The 26,722-nt window shown below is 38.1% G+C and overlaps 1 protein-coding gene, 1 non-coding gene and 1 pseudogene across 5 annotated transcripts in view; all 3 read right to left on the reverse strand.

Moving 5' to 3' along the window:
* Positions 1-26,722, reverse strand: part of CCDC150 (coiled-coil domain containing 150) — a 96,522-nt gene that overhangs the window by 58,495 nt on the left and 11,305 nt on the right. For 3 of the 4 annotated variants that reach the window (XM_043445268.1, XM_043445267.1, XM_043445266.1), the window contains exons 5-13: positions 25,108-25,176; positions 20,177-20,293; positions 18,820-18,949; positions 15,994-16,037; positions 12,290-12,382; positions 10,001-10,108; positions 3,349-3,473; positions 2,926-3,103; positions 2,296-2,364 (exon numbers count right to left, since the gene is read on the reverse strand). In XM_043445268.1, the coding sequence (XP_043301203.1) occupies positions 2,296-2,364; positions 2,926-3,103; positions 3,349-3,473; positions 10,001-10,108; positions 12,290-12,382; positions 15,994-16,037; positions 18,820-18,949; positions 20,177-20,293; positions 25,108-25,176 (933 nt within the window). The other variant, XM_043445269.1, reaches the window with a different exon arrangement.
* On the reverse strand, positions 13,397-18,907 carry LOC122426394 (annotated as a pseudogene).
* On the reverse strand, positions 15,357-15,665 carry LOC122426953. Its single transcript, XR_006265301.1, has one exon. It is a non-coding gene; the product is annotated as a small nucleolar RNA U85 (small nucleolar RNA).

A 26,722-nucleotide genomic window follows, 5' to 3' on the forward strand; every position in this document is an offset into this window, starting at 1 on the left:
AGTGACAGATTTCCTCTTTTGCGGTTCTAAAATCACTGTGGATGGTGAAAGCACCCATGAAATCAGAAGGCCACTGCTTCTTGGCAGGAAAGCTATGACAAACCTAGACAGTGTGTTAAAAAGCAAAGACATCACTTTGCCAACAAAGGTCCATATGGGGAAGGCTATGATCTTTCCAGCAGTCACATAGGCTTGCGAGAGCTGGACCATAAAGAAGGCAGTGGTGATGGTTCAGTCACTAAGTCTTGAGACCCCACGGGCTATAGCCTTCCTCTGCGCATGGGATTCTCCAGGCAAGAATACTGGGGTGGGCTGCCATTTCCTTCTCCAGGGGATCTTCCAGACCCAGGAATCAAACCTGGGTCTCCTGCACTGCAGGCAGATTCTTTACCAACTGAGCTATGAGGGAAGTCCAAAAGAGGGCAGAGTGCCGAAGAATTGATGCTTTTGAACCGTGGTGCTGGAAAAGACTCTTGAAGAGTCCCTTTGGACATCAAGGAGATCAAACCAGTCAATTTTAAAGGAAATTAACCCTGAATACTCTTTGGAAGGACTGATGCTGAAGCTCTAATACTTTGGCCACCTGATGCCAACAGCTGACTCCTTGGAAAATACCCTAATACTCGGAAAGAGTGAAGGAAGAAGGAGAATAGGACAACAGAGGATGAGATGGTTGGATGGCATCACCGATTCAATGGACATGGACTTGGGCAATCTCCAGGAGATGGTGAGGGACAGGGAAGCCTGGCGTGCTGCAGTCCATGGAGTTGCAAAGGGTTGGACACAACTTGCTGAGGGAACAACAGCAAATAAGCAAGTATAGTATCTTTCAGTCCCATGAACATATACTCAGTCTACATTAGGACAAATGAAATCAGACAAGCAAAATAATAATGCTATGTTGTAATCATAAATAGCCATTTACCATAGCCACAAAATATTCACTAGCATTTTAAAGCAAAAAGTATTAATGAATTAATAGTATCCACCAATTTTCCAAATTTTAAAAAGCATACTGAGGCCACATTGATACCAGCAAAATCCTAGCCACAGGAAGTCAGCTTTATTTAAAGGTCTTTTAGGGGGACTGTTTTTGAATCACGACGTGAGTGAGTAAACCACAGAAGGTACTGCCAGCTTGGTGAACTGTCTCGGAGCTCCCGTACAGAATTTAGCTTTTTTTCTCTCTGTAGTTCTTAAACTAAAAGTTCACATGGATGGGTCTTCCCCGGTGGCTCAGTGGTCAAGAATCCACCTGCCAATGTGGGAGACGCAGGTTCAACCTCCAATCTGTGAAGATCCCACATGCTGCAGAGCAACTACACCCGTGTTCCACAACTACTGAATCTGTGCCCTAGGGCCTGGGGGCCACCCCTACCGAAGCCCGTGTGCCTGGAGCCTGTGCCCTAGGGCCTGGGGGCCACCCCTACCGAAGCCTGTGCGCCTGGAGCCTGTGCTCTGCGGGGGAGAAGCCACTGCAGTGGGAAGCCCGCGCGCCCAACGAGGGAGCAGCCGCCACTCAGCCGCAGCTAGAGAAAAGCCTGCATGGCAGCCGAGACCCAGCATGGCCCGAGAGAAATACAGTGATTTTCTAAAGAGGTTCACATATGTGGTAGGTGATACGGATGCTATTTGGTTGAGCCAGAAGCCAAGCAGACAAGGCTTGATGGCTCTCTCTGACACCCGTTGCTGGTTTTACTGAGCACGGCGGCCTAATAGTCCTTGGTGTCCCAGATATACTCCAGATGACAACGATACATAATCCTTACTCTCTTAAATTCTGAAATGCAAACAGCAATGTTTTAAAGTTGTTTTTTTTCGTTTTTGCTCTATTTCGATAAGGACTGTATTCGTTTCTCTGGCCATTCTATCTTTATAGAACCTAGAAAGGGGTATCTCACAAAAATGCAAGAACTAATAAGAAGCCTAAATTAGCCTTATTTATTTTTTTTTAAAAAGCACTGTCAGCAATCATCCCTCTGCTTCCCACAGGCCCATGAGCTCACACTTGGGAGTCTTTCTAGCTAAACTGTTTGGTGAACACTAGGGTCAGAGGCAGTGATGACTCACTGGCAAACACAAGACGCTCAACAAACAAACCTCTCCCAGAAGCAGCCTTATGCTGAAGTGACTGAAGTGCTCTGAGGGCATCCAGCTTCGCAGCTTCTCTACTCCACTACATTTTGCTATTCAGCAATATAACCTGTCTCCTCACTAAGATAAGCTGATACAGCAGGCAACAATACAGAAGGAAATAAAATATAATGACACAAAAAGAAAGAAAACGTGGAATACCTTGCTTTTAGATAATTCTTTTTCCAAGTTGCATTTTTCCTCTGCTACTTCTTTCTCTGTTTTATTAACCTGCCCAAGAAGGGGGGAAAAAAAGGAGACCAGTCTTTTAAAAACAGTTGACAGGCTCTACTATAGCAGACACACCCTGCATGTGAGTTAATACCTACACTGCAGAGATAGCACATCCTCTCAGAAAAGGGGCCACTCAGGGAGTCTCTGAAGCAGGAGACTTCACAAACAGCCCTGAAATTAGAAAGACACGTCTGCATGTCAGACTGCTAGTTCCTTCCCAACTAGGAAGACAGGGCTGTTTTCCCTTACACTGTTTCTGCTACACTGTCCCACTCCCACTGGGGAAAATGGATTTTTAAAATCTGACCCCTTAACTAACATGAGGATGTGTGAATGGTTAGTTAACGTTCACTAATGCTATGTAAGGGTATACTATTTGGCACAGACTACTCACATGGCTAAAAGACATAGATTACCCACCCAAAGACTTCTTTCATGGGTAACTCAGACAAACTCCATCCGGGTTGTATTTCTTTTCTTGTCTTTTGCACTTAAAATACAATTTTAAAAGAAGATCACCACCCACAACCAGGAGGTAACAAATCTGCCTCCACCTACCTCTTTCTGAAGTCTGTCTTTCTCCTCCTGTAGAGACTTCTTCTCTTGCACTGACGCTTCCAGGTCAGCTCGCAATCTTGCAATAGTGGATTCCAGCAGCTCTTTCTGGACGGTTGCCCTCTTCTCAGCCTCTTCTGCTTTCTGGATACACTGGTTATGCTCAAGGATTAAATGGTCCCTGCAGAAAGAGAACAAGGAGATATGAAAGCTGAATGAGAGCTCTTCTTTATGACTAATGTTCTTATGGAATGTATCTCCTGCCTGAGAGCAATTACTAAAATGTTCTAACAAAATTAGTTCCGTGAGGGCAGTGTCTTTATTTTTGTGGCTGGCCCAGCAAATGCAGAATCAGAACATTTGCATTAAGATACGAAATACAAGTGCAAAAGCGAAAAATACAAAAGTTGCCTACAATTTACTTACAGGTGCACTTGGAGTTGTGTTTTTTCATTCTGCACAGTCTGTAGCTCACTTGTGATACTGGCATGGGCTGCATCCAGCAGTAAGTTTTGTTCTTGAAATGTCTGTGTCATCATTTTCTGTTCCTCCTGTTAGAAGTAACATTAAAAGCTGAGATGCCAGAAGTCATTTGATAGGATATCATTCTAAATAACTAATCAAAGATACTGATACTTACAAAAGTAAAATTTAATTTATATAAATAAAACCTCTTTTTGAAAGAATTTATCTTAATGTCCAGTTTTCTCTTTGTCCCTACCCTGACCTGACCACAATTTTATCACTTTACAGCTCTTCTTGCCAACAATCAAGGTGCATCATTTACCCAGCTTGCTGAAAAATTTATACAACTCCTAACATGAACAAATTTTTGGATATAGAACTATATTAGGTATATTTTGGTAATTTAAAATTTCAACATGGTACTTATACTTTAAAAAGTAAGACAACATCAATGTATATAAAGTAAAAAAAGTCTTCCACCTCTAACTCCTCCACACCTCTTCCAAATAATTCCACTCTCCAGGGACAATCATGTTTCACAGTTTAGTGTAAATTCTTTTGAGAGTATCTGAAACTGTGCTCAGATACTGTGAGAGCAGAAGTCTGTAACTGTTTTTGCACAATTAATTTTTCTCTGGCTCACCATTTTTATGCATACTCCCTCTATCCACAATTTATAAAGCTTTTATAAATAGAGTACATGCTAATAATTACTTTTATAAACATACTTTAAAATACATTGTTTTGAACAATATTGATTACAAGGCAAACCCTCACACCTTCTACTTGATAAAATGGGATCTCACCTGTGTCATATTCCAAGGTTTCAAAATGTTTATGAAACTGTTATGTATCTAAGTCACATTATTCAATCTACTAAGTGGTAAATTTCATGAAAGTAGGGATTTGTCTTGTTCACTACCATAATTCTATCCAGATCTAGTATCATAACAATACTTACATGGGGTAAACACACAATGTTTGAAATAATGAAAAATATTTATTGAGAATCTGTTAGATGCAAGATACGCTCAGCACTACGGGTGATAAGACATATAAGACAGTGTCCTAGGAAGAACACAAAGCAGTACAGGAAACGAGTCACACACGTAAAGTACTACTACAGAATGCAGCATAAAAGGCGACATAACATAAATTATTAAACACCAAGTCTGGAGTCAAACCTAGATTTATATCTGCTTCATCCCGTACTAGCTGGGTGATTTTGGACAAGTTGATTAACTTTTCTAAACTTTTTTATTATCTGTAAAATAAGGATGACAAATATCCCTTTATATAACAGCTGCTAGGATTAAAGGAGGTAATATATGTAATCCTTAGCACAATGCTTGGTATATACATATGCTGGAAAAAAAAAAAAGAGAGAAAGCGAGAAAACCTTGTGATTATAGTCTGCTTAGGGTCCTAGGAGTAAAAATTGAAAGACAAAACTGATCTTTTTTGATTGGAGTGATCAAGCTTCTGTATTACAATGAGTCTTAAAGAATAAGCAGAACTTCCAGTTCAAAATGGCAGAGTAGGAGGACATGCACTCATCTACTCCTGCGAGAGCACCAAAATAGCAACTAGCTGTTGAACAACCATCTATAGGAGAATGCTGGAACCCACCAAAACAAGATACCCCATGTCCAAAGATAAAGAAGAAGCCACAGCGAGACGGTAGGAGGGGGCAATCACGATAAAAATCAAATCCCATACTCACCAGGTGGGCGACCATAAACTGGAGAACAATAATATCAAAGAAGTTCTCCCACTGTTGTGAAGGTTCTGAACCCCACATCAGGGTTCCCAGCCTGGAGATCTGACAAAGGGATTAGGAATCCCCAGGGAATCTGACCTTGAAGGCCAGTGGGATTTGATTACAGGACCTTCACAGGACTGGGGGGAAACAGAGACTCCAGTCTTGGAGGGCACAAACAAAATCGTACATACACCAAGACCCAGAGGAAAGGAGCAGTGACCCCACAGGAGACTGAACCAAAACTACCTGCTAGTGCTGGAGGGTCTCCTGTGGAGGTGTGGGCTGGCAGGAGCTCACTGCAGGGACAGAGTCACTGGAAGCAGCAGTCCTGGAAGGTCCCCCTTGGAGGTCACCGTTAATCCTACTATAGACCCTTAGACACCAGGGCTGGGTTGCCTCAAGCCAAACTACAACCCCAGCCATCAGAAGATAACTGGATTAAAACTTTACTGAGCAGACACATTTCTCACAAAACATGGTCCGCTAGAGAAGGGAACGGCAAGCCACTTCAGTATTCTTGCCTTGAGAACTCCATGAACAGTATGATAGCACACTGAAAGATGAACTCCCCAGGTCAGTAGGTGCCCAATATGCTACTGGAGATCAGTGGAGAAATAACTACAGGAAGAATGACAAGACGATGACAAAGCAGAAAGAAGGCCCACTTGCAGATGTGACTGGTGATGGAGGTAAAGTCTGATGCTATAAAGAGCACTATTGCATAGGAACCTGGAATGCTAGGTCCATGAATCAAGGTAAATTGAAAGTGGTCAAACAGGAGATGGCAAGACTGACATTTGACATTTTAGAAATCAGCGAACTAAAATGGACTGGAATGAGAGAATTTAACTCAGATGACCATTACACTACTACTGTGGGCAAGAATCCCTTAGAAGAAATGGAGTAGCCCTCATAGTCAACAAAAGAGTCTGAAATGCAGTACTTGGATGCAATCTCAAAAACGACTGAATGATCTCTGTGTGTTTCCAAGGAAAGCCATTCAATATCACAGTAATCCAAGTTGATGTCCCAACCAGTAGTGCTGAAGAAGCTGAACAGTTCTATGAAGACCTACAAGACCTTCTAGAACTTACACCAAAAAAAGATGTCCTTTTCATTACAGGGGACTGGAAAGCAAAAGTAGGAACTCAAGAAACACCTGGAATAACAGGCAAATTTGGCCTTGGAGTAAGGAATGAAGCAGGGCAAAGGCTAATAGAGCTTTGCCACAAGAACACACTGGTCATAGCAAACACCCTCATTCAACAACACAAGAGAAGACTCTACACATGGACATCACCAGATGGTCAATATTGAAATCAGACTGATTATATTCTCTGCAGCCAAAGATGGAGAAGCTCTATACAGTCAGCAAAAACAAGATGGGAAGCTGACTGTGGCTCAGATTATGAACTCCTTATTGCACAATTCAAACTTAATTGAAGAAAGTAGGGAGAACCTCTAGACCATTCAGGTATGAGCTATATCAAATCCCTTATGATTATACAGTGGAAGTGACAAACAGATTCAAGAATTAATTAGATCCGACAGACATAGTGACTGAAGAACTATGGATGGAGGTTCATGACATTGTAAAGGAGGCAGTGATCAAGAACATCCCCAAGAAAAAGAAATGCAAAAAGGCAAAATGGTTGTCTAAGGAGGCCTCACAAATAGCTGAGAAAAGAAAAGAGAAGCGAAAGGCAAAGGAGAAAAGGAAAGATACTCCCATTTGAATGCAGAGTTCCAAAGAATAGCAAGGAGAGATAAGAAAGCCTTCCTCAGTGATCAATGCAAAGAAATAGAGGAAAACAATAGAATGGAAAGACCAGAGATCTCTTCAAGAAAATCAGAGACACCAAGGGAACATTTCATGTAAAGATGGGCACAATTAAGGACAGAAATGGTATGGAACTAACAGAAGCAGCAGATATTAAGAAGAGATGGCAAGAATACACAGAAGAACTATACAAAAAAGATCTTCATTACCCAGATAATCACAATGGTGTGATCACTCACCTAGAGCCAGAAATCCTGGAATGCAAATTCAAGTGGGTCTTAGGAAGCATCACTATGAGTAAAGCTAGTGGAGGTGATGGAATTCCAGTTGAGCTACTTCAAATCCTAAAAGATGATGCTGTGAAAGTGTTGCACTCAATATGCCAGCAAATTTGGAAAACTCAGCAGTGGCCACAGGACTGGAAAAGGTCAGTTTACATTCCAATCCCAAAGAAAGGCAATGCCAAAGAATGTTCAAACTACCGCACAATTGCACTCATCTCACACGCTAGCAAAGTAATGCTCAAAACCCTCCAAACCAGAATTCAACAGTATGTGAACCATGAACTTACAGATGTTCAAGCTGGATTTCAAAAAGGCAGAGGAACCAGAGATCAGATTTCCAGCATCCACTGGATCATAGAAAAGGCAAGAGACTTCCAGGAAAACATCTACCTCTGCCTTTATTGACTACATCAAAGCCTTTGACTGTGTGGATCACAAAAAACTGTGGAAAATTCTTCAAGAGATGGGAATACCAGACCACCTGACCTGCCTCCTGAGAAATCCGTGTGAAGATCAAGAAGCAACAGCTAGAATCAGACATGGAACAACAGACTGGTTCCAAGTGGGAAAGGAGTACGTCAAGGCTGTATATTGTCACCCTGCTTATTTAACTTATATGCAGAGTACATCATGAGAAACGCTGGGCTGGGAGAAGCACAAGCTGGAATCAAGATTGCTGGGAGAAATATCAATAACCTCAGATATGAAGATGACACCACCCTTATGGCAGAAAGTGAAGAACTAAAGAGCCTCTTGATCAAAGTGAAAGAGGACAGTGGAAAAATATGGCTTAAAACTCAACATTCAGAAAAAGATCTTCGCATATGGTCCCATGACTTCATGGCAAATACATGTGGAAACAGTGAGTTTATTTTGGGGGGCTCCAAAATCAGTGCAGATGGTGACTGCAGCCATGAAATTAAAAGATGCTTGCTCCTTGGAAGAAAAGTTATGATCAACCTAGACAGCATATTAAAAAGCAGAGACATTACACTGCCGACAAAGGTCCGTCTGGTCAAGGCTATGGTTTTTCCAGTGGTCATGTATGGATGTGAGAGTTGGACTGTGAAGAAAGCCGAGCGCCGGAAAAATTGATGCTTTTGAACTGTGGTGTTGGAGAAGACTCTTGAGAGCCCCTTGGACTGCAAGGAGATCCAACCAGTCCATCCTAAAGGAGATCAGTCCTGAATATTCATTGGAAGGACTGATGCTGAAGTTAAAACTCCAATAGTTTGGCCACCTGATGTGAAGAACTGACTCATTGGAAAAGACCCTGATGCTGGGAAAGATTGAAGGTGGGAGGAGAAGGGGACAACAGAGGATGAGATGGTTGGATGGCATCACTGACTCAACGGACATGAGTTTGAACAAGCTCTAGGAGTTGGTGATGGACAGGGAAGCCTGGCGTGCTGGATGGGGTCACAAAGAGTTGGACATGACTGAACGACTGAATTGAACTTAGCATGGCCCCGTTCACCAGATCAAGACATAGTCCCTCCTATCATCAAGCTTAACAAGTCTCTTAGCCTCCTCCATCAGAAGGTAGATTGAAGAAGCAAGAAGAACCACAAGCCCACATCAGCTAGAACAAACGTCATATTACAGAAAGTTAATCAGGATTAACTGATTTAACTAAAAAAGCAGGAAGTTACATTCCAGATGAAGGGACAAGATAAAATGGCAGAAAAACAACCAAATAAAACGGAGTTAGGCAACCTTCCAGAAAAAGAATTGAGAACAATGATAGTGACGATGATCCAGGATATCAGGAAAACAATGGAGAAGATGCAAGAAATGTTTAGTAAAGACCTAAAAGAACTAAAGAACAGACAGACAGAGATGAAAACACACTTGAAGGAATCAATAGCAGAGTAACAGGCAGAAGAATGGATAAATGACTTGGAGGATAGAACAGTGGAAATCAGTGCTGCAGAACAGAATATAGAAAAAAGAATGAAAGAAAAAACGAAGACAGCCTAAGAGACCTCTGGGACAACATTAAATGCACCAACAGAGAGAGAAAGAACGTGAGAAAATATCTGAAGCAATAATAGCTGAAATTTTCCCTAACACAAGAAAGGAAATAGTCAATCAAGTCCAGGAAGCACAGAGAGTCCCCATCAGGATAAACGCAGGGAGGAACATACCACGACACATAGTAATCAAACTGATAAAAATTTAAGACAAAGATAAAATATTAGAAACAACAAGGGAAGAACGACAAATAACATACACGGGAACTCCCATCAGATTATCAGCTGATTTCTCAACAGAAACTCTACAAGCCAGAAGGGAATGCCACAATATATTTAAAGTCATGAAAGGGAAGAACCTACAGCCAAGAATACTCCACCCAGCAAGACTCTCAGATTTGATGGAGAAACCAGAAGTTTTCCAGACAAGCAAAAGTTAAGAGAATTCAGTGCAACCAAACTAGCTTTACAACACATGCTAAAGGGACTTCTCCAGGCAGGAAACACAAGAGAAGGAAAAGATCTACAGAAAGTAAACCCCAAACAAGTGAGAAAGTGGTAAGAGGATCATACATATCCATAATTACCTTGAATGTAAATGGATTAAATGCACTAACCAAAGGACACTGGGTGGAAGAAAACATGTGCATATAACTCTGCTTGACTCCCCCAAATTGTATGTAATTATTTTATATTGTTAGGTTAATCATGTTTCCATTATGGCTTGCAATTGTAATTACATTTTTTGTCTGGCTATTGATTATGGAAACTAATAAGCATCTTTTACTATTGTGAAAAAAATAAAAATGAGTACCTGCAGAATGGCTTGGTGGTCAGCAATGATTCTGGTATTTTCCATTTTAACAGTCTGAAGCATGTTGCTCAATTCTGAACACTTTCTGGTCAGTTGGTCATTCAAAATCTAAGACAACATATATAGCAAATCACAGATCTCTCCAATAAATAATTCTTTTTACTTATGCATCATTATTTTTAACAATTACATAGTATTTCATGGTATTATTTCACCATATATGTGAACTTTATTTAACCCAATGGATATTTAATTATAAAATACTTTCAAATATTTGGAATCACCATCCTAAATAATTCTAAATTAAAAGGAGAAATTTGTTGATTTGGTAGAACAACTGAAGCATTTGGCAGTTTACCAATCTTTTGTTCTTTTGCATTTTGCATGCTGGTCAATTGGAGCAAGATACCTACAGAATGGGATTTACAATGTAGATGCATGGCCAATGTTATACAAATCCATTCCCAAAATTGGATGATGAGTTTTTAGAACTGTTTAGCTGGTAACATAAAATAGCTAAGCTCCTTCATCACCAATTACAGTATTCAAAAAAGCGAAATACAGATGACTGTACCATTTCACAGGATTAATCTTCCAAAATGAAATAGAAGTCTTTCGTGCAACACATCTATTAAACATGTAGTTAGTTTATAATTCTTTTGTCCTTTTGGTATTTTTTAATTTGTACTCCTGTGGAAAATATTTATCTTAATTCTCAGTTATTTTTGCAAAGTATATTTGGTAAGGATCTTATGTTTTAATATACAAGTTCTTTAAGAATTGGGCAAATAACTGAAGAATTAATAAAACCTTCAAAAATTAGTAACAAGAAAGGAGAGATAGATGAAAGACTATGTGGACAGGATAATAAGTAGTATGTATAGCAAAACAGACAGAAATACACTAAGGAACATTTTAAAGTTATACCCAGACGTACAAACTATTCATTGAGTAACACTCGAGAGGTGAGACACAGAAGAACTCTTACTCTTTGAAAAGAAATAGCTAATTTTCTTTAGAGTTAGATTGCTGGGCTCAAATTCCAACTGTGTCACATATTAGTTATATTATTAAACCTCTCTGCATATCAGCTTTCTTTCCTTTAAAGTGAGAAAAATAATAGTTTCTATAGTAGAGCTACTGAGAGGACGACAATTTGTTGGTAACATAGTATACAGTAGGGTTCGGTGAATCTTAACTATCATTTATAGTAAGAATAGCAGTAGAGAGCTGGAGCATAAAAAAGGCTAAGCACCTAAGAATTGATGCTTTTAAACTGTGGTTCTGAAGAAGACTCTTGACAGTGCATTGGACAGCAAGATCAAACCAGTCAATCCTAAAGGAAACCAGCCCTGAATAGTCACTGGAAGGACTGATGCTGAAGCTGAAGCTCCAATATTGTGGCCACCTGATGCAAAGAGCCCATTCATTGGAAAAGACCCTGATGCTGGGAAAGATTGAGGGCAGGAGAAAAAGGGGACGCCAGAGGATGAGATGGCTGGATGGCATCACTGACTCAACGGACATGAGTTTGAGCAAATTTCCGGAGATAGCGAAGGACAGGGAAGCCTGGGGTGCTGCAATCCATGGGGTCACAAAGAGTCAGAGATGACTTTGTGACTGAACACATTAGTAGTTATTGTTGTCACTATTTTATGAAAGAACACATTTTGTATTTTATCATAAAGAGCATAGCAACACTATGATCCTAACACTGAAACATCAAATTGTACTAACAAAGAGTTCTTTCAGTTGATCAACACTATTTCATCAGGCCCTATAAGAAACAACATCGTTTCCTGTATCGGTGGTGACTCCTCTCCATATGCATGCATATGCACAAAACATTAGCTGAACGTGGGGACCACCACCCCACATTAAATGATCCATACACCTTCAGTATCAGCAATTACTTATTAGCTTCTTACTGTGCTTTGACAAAGAAGACACAAAGAAAGAATAAGACAGAGCCCTTGGCACTGAACTGCTTAGAAGTTCAATCGGGGAAATAAAAGGTATATATTTAACGAGTAAATCAGTCAGCACACAAGTATAGACTAGTGCATGATGTAACAGTGTATCTCAGATACCTATGTATCATAGGAATTTAGAGAATTCCTAAATGGGAATTGGGAGTTAACTTGATGATGCTTCATAAATGAAACAAATCTTAAGGAAATAAAAATTTTAGATGATGGCAATGGTATGACTATATGTAACCAGGATTATTCTTGGTTACTTAATTGAACAAAACTAATGTCTAAACATGAGAGAAATGGGAAGATTTACCTGTGCTTTTTCTGATGCTTCATGAAGAGATACTATTTCAGACCTCAAATATGCATTTCCTTCATGTTCCTTATTGAAAGACATCTGTATATTCTACAGGGGAAAAAAATAATCTCTCATTTTCTTTGTGTAAGAGTTATTACATATACCTCTATCAAAATACCCGTTCTGTACTGCGGCCAGTACCAGTTCAGGTTCTAATGATATACATAGAAAAGGACTTTTTAAAATTTTGCTATCTTCAACTCCCAAACTTCTGTTTATAAGTTATCAAAAAGATTTGCTAAAAATATTTTCATACTGGGATTCCAATAAGAAAGAATTTGCCTAGAAATCTGAATTAGAAAAAACAAACCTTGGTATTTATCTAGTATTCATATGTCAAGAAAACTATACTAAGATGAAATATTTGTTAGTTTAATTACATACACATTTCTTCCAAGTAGCAGTAACATCTTATTATTTCAAAGAAACAGATGCAAGGATCTTTTCAAATTATAAGTAGGGGAAGATATTTTCATCAAGGGATACCTGTGGAGCAGAAGAAAGTGCTTTCATTCTGTGAAAAAAAATGTTCCCTTTAAGATGAAGGAAGGTGATAGAGATGTGAGTTGTGGGGTGGTTTACCTAACCAGTACTTAAGTCAAATGGGGATGAACAAAGTCTAAGTCCTCTTCCTTCACTTTTCTAGTTTTCCAGAAGAAGCATCAAGAAAAATAAACATCATATAACATCGACACCATGAGACTGATTTAGAAATATTTTAAGATATAAAAGTAGTAACATTTATTTCTTTTATTTTTATTGTAGTAAAATACACATAACAAAATTTATCATTTTAACCACTTTTTTTTTTCATTTAAGGGAGAAGGGAACTTTGCCGGGAATGTAGTAAACATGGCCTCCCTTTGCCCTCTTTATACTTTATTCAAACAATTTTAAAAAGTGACTGTAATTTATATCTAGATAATTAAGAACTGATTACAATATGCCTGCATCCATTGTTTATAAATGTTGAATGGCAGTGTGTCTCTCAGATGCTTTGGTAATAGGGAAAAAAATGAATCCTTGATAAACTACAATATATTCACACAAATCTGAGTACTATTTAAGCTTATTAGCATGGCAACTTAAACTTAAGCAACAAGGTAAGTACTTAGTATATTCACAGCCAAATAAAACACATGACCTGCCTAAAAAATGTTGCATCTAAAAAATTCATATTCACTTCCCACTATTCTGTGGCTATTAACATCATGGTGTGCTTTAAAGTCAAAAACATTAAATTGTCTAGAAATACTAAGAATAGTAATAGAATTACACTGTGAACTTTATTTTTAAGTTTAGATCAATAAGGAGGAAAACAATAAACTAGTCAGAAAAAGCATCAAAAAAATATAGTCATTTATATACACAGAGGATTTGAACCATACAGATTCACTTTCAGTTGATTCAATCCTATTTACACATTTACAATACAAGCTACATCTTAACTCAAGAAGCTGATCATATTTAGCACCGAGAAAGAAATTTCACTTAGCCTTTGACCATGACCTCAGGATCTTGACATAGGGAAAGAAATTTTATGAAATCTCAATATATTTATCACTATCAACTTAAAAAATTGATTTTGAAAAATAACTGCTGCGTATCACCAATTCACAAGTGATTCGGGAGGAAGAAAACAAACTGGGACTACTTGATATTGCGCACGCGTATCACCAATTCACAAGTGATTCGGCGGGAAGAAAACAAACTGGGACTACTTGATGTTGCGCACGCGTATCACCAATTCACAAGTGATTCGGCGGGAAGAAAACAAACTGGGACTACTTGATGTTGCGCACGACTCTCCTGCAGTGGTCTGTTTTCACCTCCTCCAAGGCCTGTTCCAACTGTTGAGCCAAGTGCATCAGGGTGGCTGGGTCTGTCTGCAGAACGTGGGTGTTGTGGTCTCCATTCTGATTAAGGTGGAGCTTTATAGTCACTGATGGTTTAATCTGTTGCCTGAGGCTTCTGCTTGCAAGCTGTACATCCAGTCGCCATTCAAGGCTGTGGTAACTGGGAAGGTCTGGTGCCAATTCACTCAGGATAGCTCTGATCTCCTTTCTGTTGTACAGATAAAGCTGAAGCAACAATTTGTTCAATTCTTCAGGAAATCCCAGAACAAAAACAGAGTCTTGGAAATCCAGTTCAGAAATCATGAGCTTCGAACTTTCAGTGAGGAGGTATATTAATCCTTCCATGCCATGTTGGACAGTGTCACCACTCACGCTGAGTTTTCTGGCAGCGCCTTCGTAGATCTTGGGGTTCGAGCCACCCGCAGGAACTCCACCGCGATTCGCCCAAACTCTGCGACCACCGCGCTGTCCACTTTCGGCCGGAAGGCCAGATGCTCCTTGTGCTCCTCCGACAGGTCCAGCAGCATCTTCCCGGCGTAGCCAGTTTTTAACCACTTTTAAAATCTTTTTAATGAAATGTCTTTTTTAAATTGAAGTATAGTTGATTTACAATATTGTTAGTTTTAGTGATTCAGTTACATATAAATGTTATATATGTTATATATTTATTCAGTTATATATAAATGTTATATATTCAGTTATATAAAAATGTTTATATTAACATTCTATATTACATATATAATGGCTAATTATATATATAAATGTTAATTATATATATAATTCTATATATAACAGTCTATATTATATATATGTTAACTATATATTATATATATTAATACATTATATATACATAATATATATTTTATATTATGTTAAGATATATTCTGTTTATGTGCATAATATATTATATATTAACATATGTATATGTAAGGTATATATATTATGTACACAATAATATATACATATATAATAAGAATATATATAATAATATATACATTCTTTTTCAGATTATTTTCCTTTATAGGGGGAAGGGTGGGGAGGGATAAATTAGGAGGTTGGGATTAACATAAAATAACAACCAAAAATGACCTACTATATACATAGCACAGGGAACTATACTCATTTTTACCATTTTATTGTATTTTTTTTTTCCTTTCAGCACTTGCAGCCATCAGATTACCAAAGATCTGTGTTTCATCTCTCAGTGGCCACAGCACAGTCTAAGCCCTCTGGATCCCTGACCCTGATGTCCCGAGCATGCCCTATTCCTACTCTCTCACTCGTTACCCCACGTTCTCTCTGGCAACGGGAAGAACAGCCTCCATTGAAGAGAGGCAGCCCACAAGTAGGAAGAATATTGTCGGTCTGCCCTTACAGTGAACACACATTGCTCTGTATCGCCTCATTTTTACCATTTTAAAGTGTACAGTTCACTTTAAAATATTTACATATTAAGTTTGTTTAGTTCAACAGTATTAAGTACATACATTCATGATGTTGAGCAGCCATCAACAAAAATAGTTTTATAGTTTCTGGTCTTACATTTAGATCTTTAATCCATTTTGAGTTTATTTTTGTGTATGGTGTTAGAAAGTGTTCTAGTTTCATTCTTTTACAAGGGGTTGAAATAATTTATTTCATAATATCCAGTTGATAACAGTTCTGGATATAAACTCATATACACTGAAACTTTTAATAAAGATTTTAGAAGAATCAGAAGGACTATAAACCAGCATGAATGAGGAAATATTACTTAATGAAGAGATGAAAGAAAACCTCTGTACTCTAAATCTCTAAACTTACCTTATTTTCTTCAACCAACTTGGAAATGATGTCATCTCTAGAAACTAAAGACAAAAAGTTCACATAACTAAGATGTTAATAACTTACAACTACATTGAAATCACATGTTATTTTTTTCTCCTGAGAAATTTTCATTTAAAAAAAATTTTTTTAGTCTGTATTTGCAGAAATAAGCAGAACGCCAGTATTTTGATCATGTTTTTATAGACTTGAAACTAAATCATGGAAAACTAGTCCACAGTCACATGCAATGGTAAATGAGGTCACATTTTACTCAATACACAGGTAATGATGAGTTTCTGAGGTATTTCAAGTTGGAGAGGCAAACGGACAAAGCTGTTTGTTAGATTACTTTGACAAAGGCTCCATAAAGACAGGGAGATCAGTTTAGTAGCTGTTGCAGTAACCAGAGTGTAAAACAATGAAAGCTGGCTCTAAAGTAATGACAATGGGAATGCAGAAGAATAAGCAGAAGACTGTCAGGATCTGCTGACTGACCAAGTAAAGTGAAGGCAACAGATGTGTCCAGAAAATTATCTAGGGTGCAGCCCTGGACAGCCGGGTGGATGGTGGATCCAACTAAACAGAGAATTTAGGGCAAGGAGCAGGTTGGGGAGATACAATGAGTAAGAATGACTCCAACACTTAGCTTTCATCATGTGTTTGGAGGTATTTGCAAGGTCTCTAAATGTAGATGATTAGTTGGCAGTAAGATACCATCTGGAACTCAGGAGGATGATTTGAGGTCGGGGCTGGGATTTGAAACCACTCAGAGAGTCTGTATATATAGTGAAAAGAAAACCAAAGACAAAAGTAGGGGAACAGTTTGGCATTTCCTTCTCTAGGAGATCTTCCCGACCCAGGGATGGAACCCGAGTCTCCTCATTAGCAGCCAGATTCTTTACCACCGAGCCACCAGGGAAGGCCTTGATATACTAGTAGCCAAAAGATGTAAACTCTTCGGAGATTAATATTTGGCTTCACAGAAAATTCATAAAGATCTATTAGTTTTGTCACTTAAGTATTTAAAGCCAGAAAAATTATAAAACACATAAAAATTCACATTTACGATATACTCAGGAAAAGTATACTTCTTGAAAATGAGTCCAAGACTTATTTTAAATAAACTCTAATTTAACATATGTGAAGGATCAAAAAGGTAAACTATATGATCTATCTTGGAAATTCCACTAGTCAAAGAAAGAATCAAAGGGGAAAATTTATTCTATTTAGGAAAACAATGTAATCACTTTAGTGTGTGTGTATTCATGCATACACATAAACACACACATATATATACATGTTTATTGCTAATAATAAAAAGGTACATTTTAAACTTCATTGAAGCAAATATCTAAAGGCATTCCTTTTACTAATCTAGTTATAATAACTATCAATATTTGTATTTTTAAATAATAAAATTGCATGCGTGTAAAGCATATATTATTCAATATGAAGCATATAGTTGGTATTGAGACAGGTCTCCTTTTCTTTATGTTAGCTTGAATTACTGTTGTTCTAATCTTAATGTTTTTAATGGTCTTTCATATATTCTTTAAAAATTCAAAAGGAAAGCATTAATCTGTCAAGAAAGAAACATTTTTAAAAAATCACTTAATCAGAAGGACAACTAATAATAACAGAAAGTTATTTAGTCCCAGCTTTTCTATTTATTGGGGGCCCTTCGATATACATCTTTTTATTCTTCTGTAGAATGAGGTATATTTTATCTTTCTCACAAGTTTGCTGTAAGGCTCAAATGGGATACTGTCATAGTATCATAAAATGTAATGTGTGTTTTTTTAAGTATGCAATCATAGGAAGACAGAAACTTATCCTGGGGCATTATCAGTGAGAATTTCACAGAACAATTCACTACTTGACCATTATATGAAAAGAGTACCTTCTGCTAAAAGCAGCAAGTAAAACCATTAAATGGATTACTCTTTGCTCTATTTTTTAAATTTCATTTATCTTTCAGTATTCCCCACCCTCATTACAGCCACACTGTAGAAGTCACACTATCTCATAAGAACACTGGGTTTGGAGTTAGAAGATCCAGTTGAGGCCTCACTTCACTATTTATTCATCCTGTAACTCTGGAAAGTATAGGTAGTTTTGTGTGTTACCCGAGATAATTTTTGTAAAAGCCCTATTTAAACCATGAAGTGTTACTCACTTGTGAGGCACTGCACTGGAACTGATTTCTACAGTGAGATCTATTTGAAAACTGCCTTTATAATTATATATTAACAAACAGCAGTCTGATAAGGATGTTGGATTGGAAGAAACATGTCTCCAAGTACCCTGGGACCAAGTCTAGACACTTCCATTTTCTAGCTTTGTCATCTTTAAGGATTCTTTAAAAAAAAAAACGTTAAACGAGTTAATCTAAGCTCTGTCTATAGTACCTTACAACCATCCATTTCTACAAATGTAAGTTAACCAAAATAGACTGATAACCTGAAGAATGGAGAGTCTGACATGATAAATGGTTAGAATCAGTAACTCAGCAAGGATTAATGGCCTCATTTCTTTATTAGCACTCTATAACCCAACATTCAATATAGATTTACAGAACCCAAAAGTCCCAAGTCCACAATTAAATAAACTTGGTAAAAATCTAAATAATTAGTTTAAAATCAAGAGGGTCAAATTCTAGTTTTTTCCGCTCAGGGCCATGGATAGAAGGAAAGTCAGCAATTTTTTACATTCTGTGGGAATACCAGTATCACTGGCCACTACAAGAATTTAGAATCTTGAAAGCTTTTGCATAAAATCTCAACAAACTAACAGAAGTGTAGTTTCCAGCATCTATTTTCATACCGAGGTCAGACTTGAGCTGTGAGGAAGCCGTCTCCAACGCTCCTTTCTGCTGCTGCTCCTGGGCCAGTAGTTCTTGGGTGGCCTGAATAGAACTGCGTAGGGCAATGCAGTTCTCCTGCAAAATGTGCACCTGAAATTGTGCAAAAAAAAATTCCTTTTAAGCTATCTTACAGCACATGTGTAAAGCCGATTTTCTGAATGTTACTGGAGGAAGAAGCAGAGTTTGTATGCTGAAGATCTCAGCAGAGTACAGTGTCCTAGAGTGGGGCCACCCAGGAGACGTCCGCGCACCCAACACAGCAGGCACCAGCTCAGGACCAAGTGCTGGGCGCGCGAAACGTGGCCAGGGTGAGGAACTGAGGCTTTAATTGTGTTTAATTTTAACTAATTTAAATTTAAATAACCACATGTGGCTAATGGCCTCTATATTGGCAGTATAAATTATAGCAATAACGGATCATTTGCAAATTCCTTAAGTAGAATCCTTTTAATAATTCCACTGTTAGGAATCATTTAAATCAATTAAATAATAAAATCAATTAAAATAATAAACATTACATAATCTAATTATAGGTATCAGGATTTGAAGCTACTAATTGCCTTGGGTGCTTGCAATTTAGAATCTTATGTGAGTGAATGAACTTGAGTGACACGCTCAGTCATGCCTGACTCTTCGAGATCCCATGGACTGGAGCCTGCCAGGCTCCTCTGTCTCTGGAATTCTCCAGGCAAGAATACTGGAGTGGGTGGCTATTCCCTTCTCCAAGGAATCTTTCCAAATCAAACCTGGGTCTCTGGCACTGAAGGCAGATTCTTTACAATCTGAGCCATACATATAGGTACTTCAAATAACAACTTTTGGAGGCAAAAATATTATGCTAAAATAAATAACGAGAACTGAAAACAGCAATGTAAACACGTTCCTGATTACTTGACTTACTGGTATTCTTTGCTTCAAATGTCAGATCAGTTTAATTATTCTTTTCTTGTACATATAATACAAGACCAGGGAAATACCTTCCAAAATCAATTCCTGGAACACAGAGTATGTGGTAGGGGGAATGATTCCCTCCTAGGAGCTAAGAGTTCACCTCTATAAACTCTGACACATAATAACTTCTTTGTCCTTTGCTTCCCCATTCATAAAGTAAGAGTATTGGACTGAATGGCATCAGAGTCCTTATTTTGGACTAGAATTTTTTAAATCATAGTAAGAATATTAATAGAGGATTATGAAAGAAAAGAATTTAATAAATCTAAAGGAAATTAGCAAAACTATAGGTTTATAGCCAAAACACTGGCTTTTCCCTTTTGGTTTCACTTCCCCAACATAAACAAGGAGAGAAAATCTCACTACCTGTTTCCGTTCCACCTCCACTGTTGATTCCATTTCTTGTATTCTGAGTAGCAAGGCTGATCCAGATTTCTCAAGAGATTCCCTGAGGTGCTTCTCCTGGGACAGCTGTCTCCTTAGCTACAGAGTAACACTGCAGTTAGGTGAGACCAAGGGAACTTCGCAGCAGTTTAGCAAAGATCAAAGTCACCATGAAAAGTTTACAGACATACCATCTCACCCCCATTCTTTGTATGTTTGTGACTACCCAAGAACATGTTTTTGTTTCTCCCTAATGGTTAACTTTCTAAGAAATGCAGAGTCAAATTTGTTACCCTCACTTTCCTACTATGTAAGTCTGTTTTCCAAACTGCAGTCAAGACTCCTCTGTAAGTTGCAAGAAGCATTAGAAAAGGGGGGCAAAAAAGAACACAAAGAAAATACTGGAGCTCACAGCAAGTAGCGAGTCCTGCTTCATGGAACGTCTCTCATGGAACCTCCCTGGGCTGCTGCCGCTTTGTGAGATAGGTCGGGAGTTTGAAAAACACGAATACGTCTTAGTGTGTGTATCGTCTGTATTTAGTTTAACTATTTTTCTATAATTTGATTTCTTCATCTATATATGTGTGTGTGTGTATATATATATATATATATATATATTATCCCATAATATTATAAACATTTCTCTGAAAGCTGTTTTAATTATGTATTGGATTTTTTTGTGTCAGAATTTAAAGATCAGAACAAATAATGAAGTAGTTGCTAAGTAGCAGACAAAAATAACATTCAAGAATTTGGGTACACTGACCTTATTTCTATCCATAAATGACTATGAGTCAGATAAAGATACAAAGAAGGTTAAGTTTTTTTTTTCCTTCTTTCCAATTTAAATGGAAACGGAAGGTGGCACTAGTGGTCAAGAACCCACCTGCCAACGCAGGAGACACAGGAGAACCCGGGTCAGCTCCTGGGTGGGGAAGGTCCCCGGGAGGAGGGCGTGGCAATCCACACCAGTGAGCTTGCCTGGAGAATCTCCATGGACAGAGGAGCCTGGGGGCTACAGTCCACGGGGTCGCAAGCAGTCAGACACCACTGAAGCAACAGAGCATGCATGCATTCCTTTTATAAACTTATATTAAATTGAAAGAAATTCTATTTTTAAACTCAAGTGAAGACAACTTGAGTATATTTTATAATCCTTTTCTACATTGTACATACATAATTTATATTGGTCTTCTTGAAGGATGGTTTTACAGTTTTTAAAAAGTTTTTCAAAGTGAAAAAGATGAAAAGTATGTTGACATGAAACTGTTACAAGATAGACTGTTTTGGAAATGTTCTATGATTCTCTTAACCCTACACCTAATCCTGAACATCTGGACATTTCCAGTGTCTTGCTATTCCATACTGCTCTGCTGAACATGATTGTGAACAAACCTTTCACTGAATTTCTCATTATTTCTTTGAGATAAATCCTACAAAAGGAATTACTAGGTTAAAAGTATAAACACTATTTTATTTTAGACTTTTCATACATTTTGTAATTATTCTTCCAATCTTACTTTCTTATTAGTATTTGAATAAATGTCATCAGCACTAGAGATTATCATCTGATAAACTAATCTAACAAATAAAAAGCAATATCTTAATATTTTTTTCATTTCTTTGGTTCCGAGTAAGACTAAAATTTTCCAATATGGTTATTAGTTCTTCACATATTTTCTGAACTGTTCTTATCCTCTGCCCACTGATTTTTAGATTTTCATTTAAAGTTCTTTAAAAGGTACGATTATTAACTGTCTAATTTCATTATGTTTTCTTTGGTTTTTTTTTTACATGTATAAGATTTTAATTTTTATATAGTCAAACCAACTGAGCTTTTAATAATCCAGTTCCTTCAAGTTTCAAAATTCCTTTCTTAACCAATGATCAGTTAAATATTAGTTTTATTTAACAATGAGTCATAGTTTTTGCTTTTGGCTGTACTTTTCAGGTTCTATTTCAGTATCACATTACAACCACTTTATGATTTAAGAGAAGCATCACACACTCCCCTAAGCTCTACCTCAAACTATACAGTATAATTTGCTCAAGATACAATTTATGTGCCTTACAAAAGGAATCTTCATTTGATAATTATACTACTGAGATACTCATTCCTAAAGCTTTATTAAGGGCAATCAGTTAATCTATTTCATGTTTATCAGAATCAGATTTTATATATATATTTATCTCTTAGAAAGGATACACACTGCATTTACTCTATTCCTTGTATAGCTCTGTTATGGGTTGAACTGTATCTCCCCAAAATTCATATGTTGAAGCCATAACCCCAGTATCTCAAAATACGACCATAAATGGAGAGAAAGCCTTTGAAGGGTCATTTCAGTAATGAGGTCACTGAGGGGGGCCTAATCCAACGTGACTGGTGTCTTTATAAGAGGAAATGTGTACTCAGAGACGCCAGGGATGTGTGCACAGAAAAAAGACCATGTGAGGACACAGAAAAAAGGGCAGCCGCCTGCAGCCCAGGGAGAAAGGACTCAAGAGAAAAACAAGCCTGCTGCTATCTTCATCCTGGACCTGCTGCCTCCAGAACAGTGAGACAAAGACTTCCACTGCTTAAGCCTAGCGTGTGGCAGTGTGTGGTAGCCCCAGCAGAACACACCCTCCTTGTCCCACATGCCCCAAGACGTTCCTGCTGGACTCACAGAGTCCTCCTTCAGGTCCTCAGCGAGCTCAACGAAAATTCAAGATTTTACCACAGCACCAAGAATTAAGACTTTTCCAATAAAAAACAACGCTAAGTGGCAATCCAATGGAGAAAGGACAGTTTTTTCAACAGATTGGTGTTGGATCAACTGGACATATACAAACTCATACAAAGAATCTAAATACAGACCTTACACCTTTCACAAAAGTAGCAATTCAAAACCTAAATGTAAAATGCAAAGCTATACAACTTCTAAAAGATAATACTGCAGAAAAATCTAGGTGACTATGGGTTTGGCAATATTTTTTTTTAATATTTTAGATATAATTACCAAAAGTATAATCCACGAAAAAAGTGGCAAGTTGAACTTTATTAAAATGAAAAGCTTCTGCTCTGCAAAAGACACTGTTAAGAGAAAAGACAAATTACAGATTGGGAGAAAATATTTGTAAAACACATATGGATAAAGGACTGGTATCCAAAATATAAAAGGAAGTCCTAAGACTCAACAGTAAGATTAAAAAAAAAAAAAGGCCCAGCTGCAAAATGGGGAAATGATCTAAGACACCTCACCAAATAAGATAAACAGATGGCAAATAAACATATGAAAAGATGCTGAATATCACATCATCAAGGAACTGAAAATTAAGACAAAATACCCCTATACATACACCTATTAGAATGGCAAAAACTCGAATCACGGACTACCCCAAACGCTGATGAGGATGTGGGACAACAGGAACTCTCATCCATCGCTGGTGGAAGCGCACCACGGTACAGTCACGGCAGGGCAGGCTGGCAGTTTCTTAGACATCTAAACACAAGCTTACCGTATGATCCATCAATCACGCTCCCAGGTATTTATCCAAACGAGTTACAAACATGGCCAAAAAACAAAAAAAGACCCGCACATGAATGTTTACAGCAGTTTTATTCATGATTGCTAAATTTGGAAGGAACCAAGACATCCTTCAGTAGGTGGATGGATAAACTTTGGTACATCCAGACAACTGATTATTCTTCAGTGATAAAAATAAATGATCAAACGATGAAAAGACATGGAGAATTTAAATGCATATGCTAAATAAGTGAAAGAAGGCAGTCCAAAAAGGCAACATATTGTATGACTCCAACTACAGAGACAGTGAAAAGATCGGTAGTTGCCAGGTGCTTGGGAAAAAGGGGGTGGTAGTGATGAGTGTGTAAAGCAGAGGGTATTTTTAGGGCAGTGAAGTGAAACTCTTTTGTATACTGTAATCAGTTAAAAAATGAAACAATCTAAACTGTGGACTTAGTAATAATGTATCAATTCTGGTTCATAATCAAATATAACAAATCAAAGGCACCAGACTAATACAAAATGTTAATAATAGCAGAAACTCTGGGGGTGGGGAGAAAGGGTATATGGGAACTCTGCTTATGTGCAATCTTTCTAAAAACTTAAAAGTGCTCAAAAAAGTCTATTAAAATATCCAAAGTATTTTTTTTTAATGTGAAACAATATATTCCAGCAATGAACAATAATGCTTTTGTCAGTAATTACTGGTAAATAAAGCACTTCACATAAGAGAATGTTCCAGATATAGCTACACTTACCACCTTAAGCACACTAAAATTTATAATTTTTAAAATAGTATATCTGTTTTGTAGAACAGAATATTTTAAATATAATTTGATCCTTTTGATTTGGACTAATGTCAATTATTCTGTCAGGGAATACTGAGGTTTTTAGGACACTGTCAGGGTATATTGAGTTAGTAATTCTGACTCTTCTCACTGTTTTCAGCTGCAAATTTTTAGTCCAACAACTTTTAGTAGCCACCTACTTCATAATTCCAATCTGTTATCTACTTAAATAGAGGCTGAAATGAAAGTTATAAGGTAAAATTAGATGAGCAGACTTATTAAAAGCTTTTTATTTTAAACATTAAGTTGATGTAAAAGGTCTTTGTGTGAAGGGGTCCCCTAACTCTAGCGGACGGGCAACCACGCGAGTTCCATGGTTACTGTTTCCCTCCCGACTCAGCGCACTTATTTTTTCAGTTTTATGGCATTATTGAGGTGAAAGGAAGTCTTAATGTCATATAAACACAGGTATAACTTCAAGCAGCATATTCTAAAAACCTTCCTGATAGCCACCATTTTCTTCTTCAGTGGTTTCCTCTCACTCTATTCACTTTCTTGGCGTCCCCCTCTACAATTCCAGTGCCCCTTCCACCCGCTCAGCATCCTTTTACCTTACCTCTTGAATTTTAAGGTTCATTTTACGTTTTGTGGTCTTCAGTTCCTCTTCAATAATAGCTGCATTCTTCTAAAAATAGAAGTAGAAAAGGTTCTAAAATCTGATAGGAATAAACTGTCCATAGGTATATCAAATCTAGACTTTTGGGGGAAATCCATGAAAACTATTCTGACTACAGTTATAAATACTTCTTAATATGAATCTAAAGAAATTATTACAATGAGATATTTAAAGTTATTTTATTACTTTGATTCATGACTTCTATCATTTTCCCTTTTAGATCATTAAAAAATGATTAGTCACAGGTATCGCCTATGTAAAATTCAATCATCAGAGGAAAACCTGGTAACTGCTAGATATTTTTCTTATGGGATATATTCCTATTTTTTTTTTAAGTACTCTATTTCTTCTAGGGCTTCCCTAGTGGCCTCAAAGCTAAAGAATCCATCTGCAAGGCAGGAGACGTGGGTTTGATCTCTGGGTCAGGAAGATCCCCTGGAGAAGGAAATGGCAACACACTCCAGCATTCTTGTCTGGGAAACCCCACAGAGTCCATGGGGGTCACAAAAAGTCGGACACAACTTGGAGACTAAAATAATAGACATCATTCTTCTAGCCTCAACTTTGCTTAGGAGTTGAGGATGAAAAACGCAGCTTTCACTATTCATTCTTTCCTATTATTATTAATGGCACCACAATCTAAGATGTAAAACCTCAGAGTCATCTATGCCTTCTTCCCTACCTTGAGCCCCTGCCCAATACCACATTCCAGCATACCTTTCTTTTCAAAATGCCACGACTGTAGTTCAGACCTAGTAAGGTCCATGCCTCAAATAATGCAATGGATTCCTAACCAGTTTTCCTGTCTCCAGCCTCTCCTCCTGTAACTGATACTCTACGCCAGGGCTCCCCAAGCCCTGAGGCCATGGAGCAGGCCTGGCCTGTGGGGTGTCAGAAACGGCCGCATGGCAGGAGGTGAGCACTGGGTGAGGGAGCGAAGCTCCCACCGTGATTACAGCCGCGCCCATGGCTCAGCTTCCCGCCTGAGCTCCGTGTCCTGACAGACCAGCGGCGGCATTCGATTCTCACAGGAACGTGAGCCCTGCCATGAACTGCACGTGAGGGATCTAGGGTGCGTGCTTCTTGGGAGAATCCAATGCCTGACGATCCGAGGTGGAGCTAACAATGCAGAGCAGCTGCAAATACAGATGACCAGCAGCACAACCAATGTGCCTGAATCATCCTGAACCATCCCCGTGGAAAAACTGTCTTCCACGAAACCATTCCCCAGTGCCAGAAAGGGTGGGGACTGCTGTCCTATACTATTTCTGGGTTAGTTTTCTTATTTTCATTATGTCACTTCTTATCTCTGGAGAAGGAAATGGCACCCCATTCCAGTACTCTTGCCTGAAAATCCCATGGATGGAGGAGCGTGGTGGGCTACAGTCCATGGGGTCGCAAAGAGTTGGACACAACTGAGCGACTTCACCTTCACTTTCTTATCAAAAATCTAATCACTCCCCCTAAAACCAAGCCCAACTACTCGATTACTCTTGATTTTGAGATCCTTTACGAAGTTAGCCCTAGCTGCTTTCCAACTTACTTCACACAAACA

This window comes from Cervus canadensis, chromosome 24, assembly GCF_019320065.1.
Source record: "Cervus canadensis isolate Bull #8, Minnesota chromosome 24, ASM1932006v1, whole genome shotgun sequence".
NCBI lineage: Eukaryota > Metazoa > Chordata > Mammalia > Artiodactyla > Cervidae > Cervus > Cervus canadensis.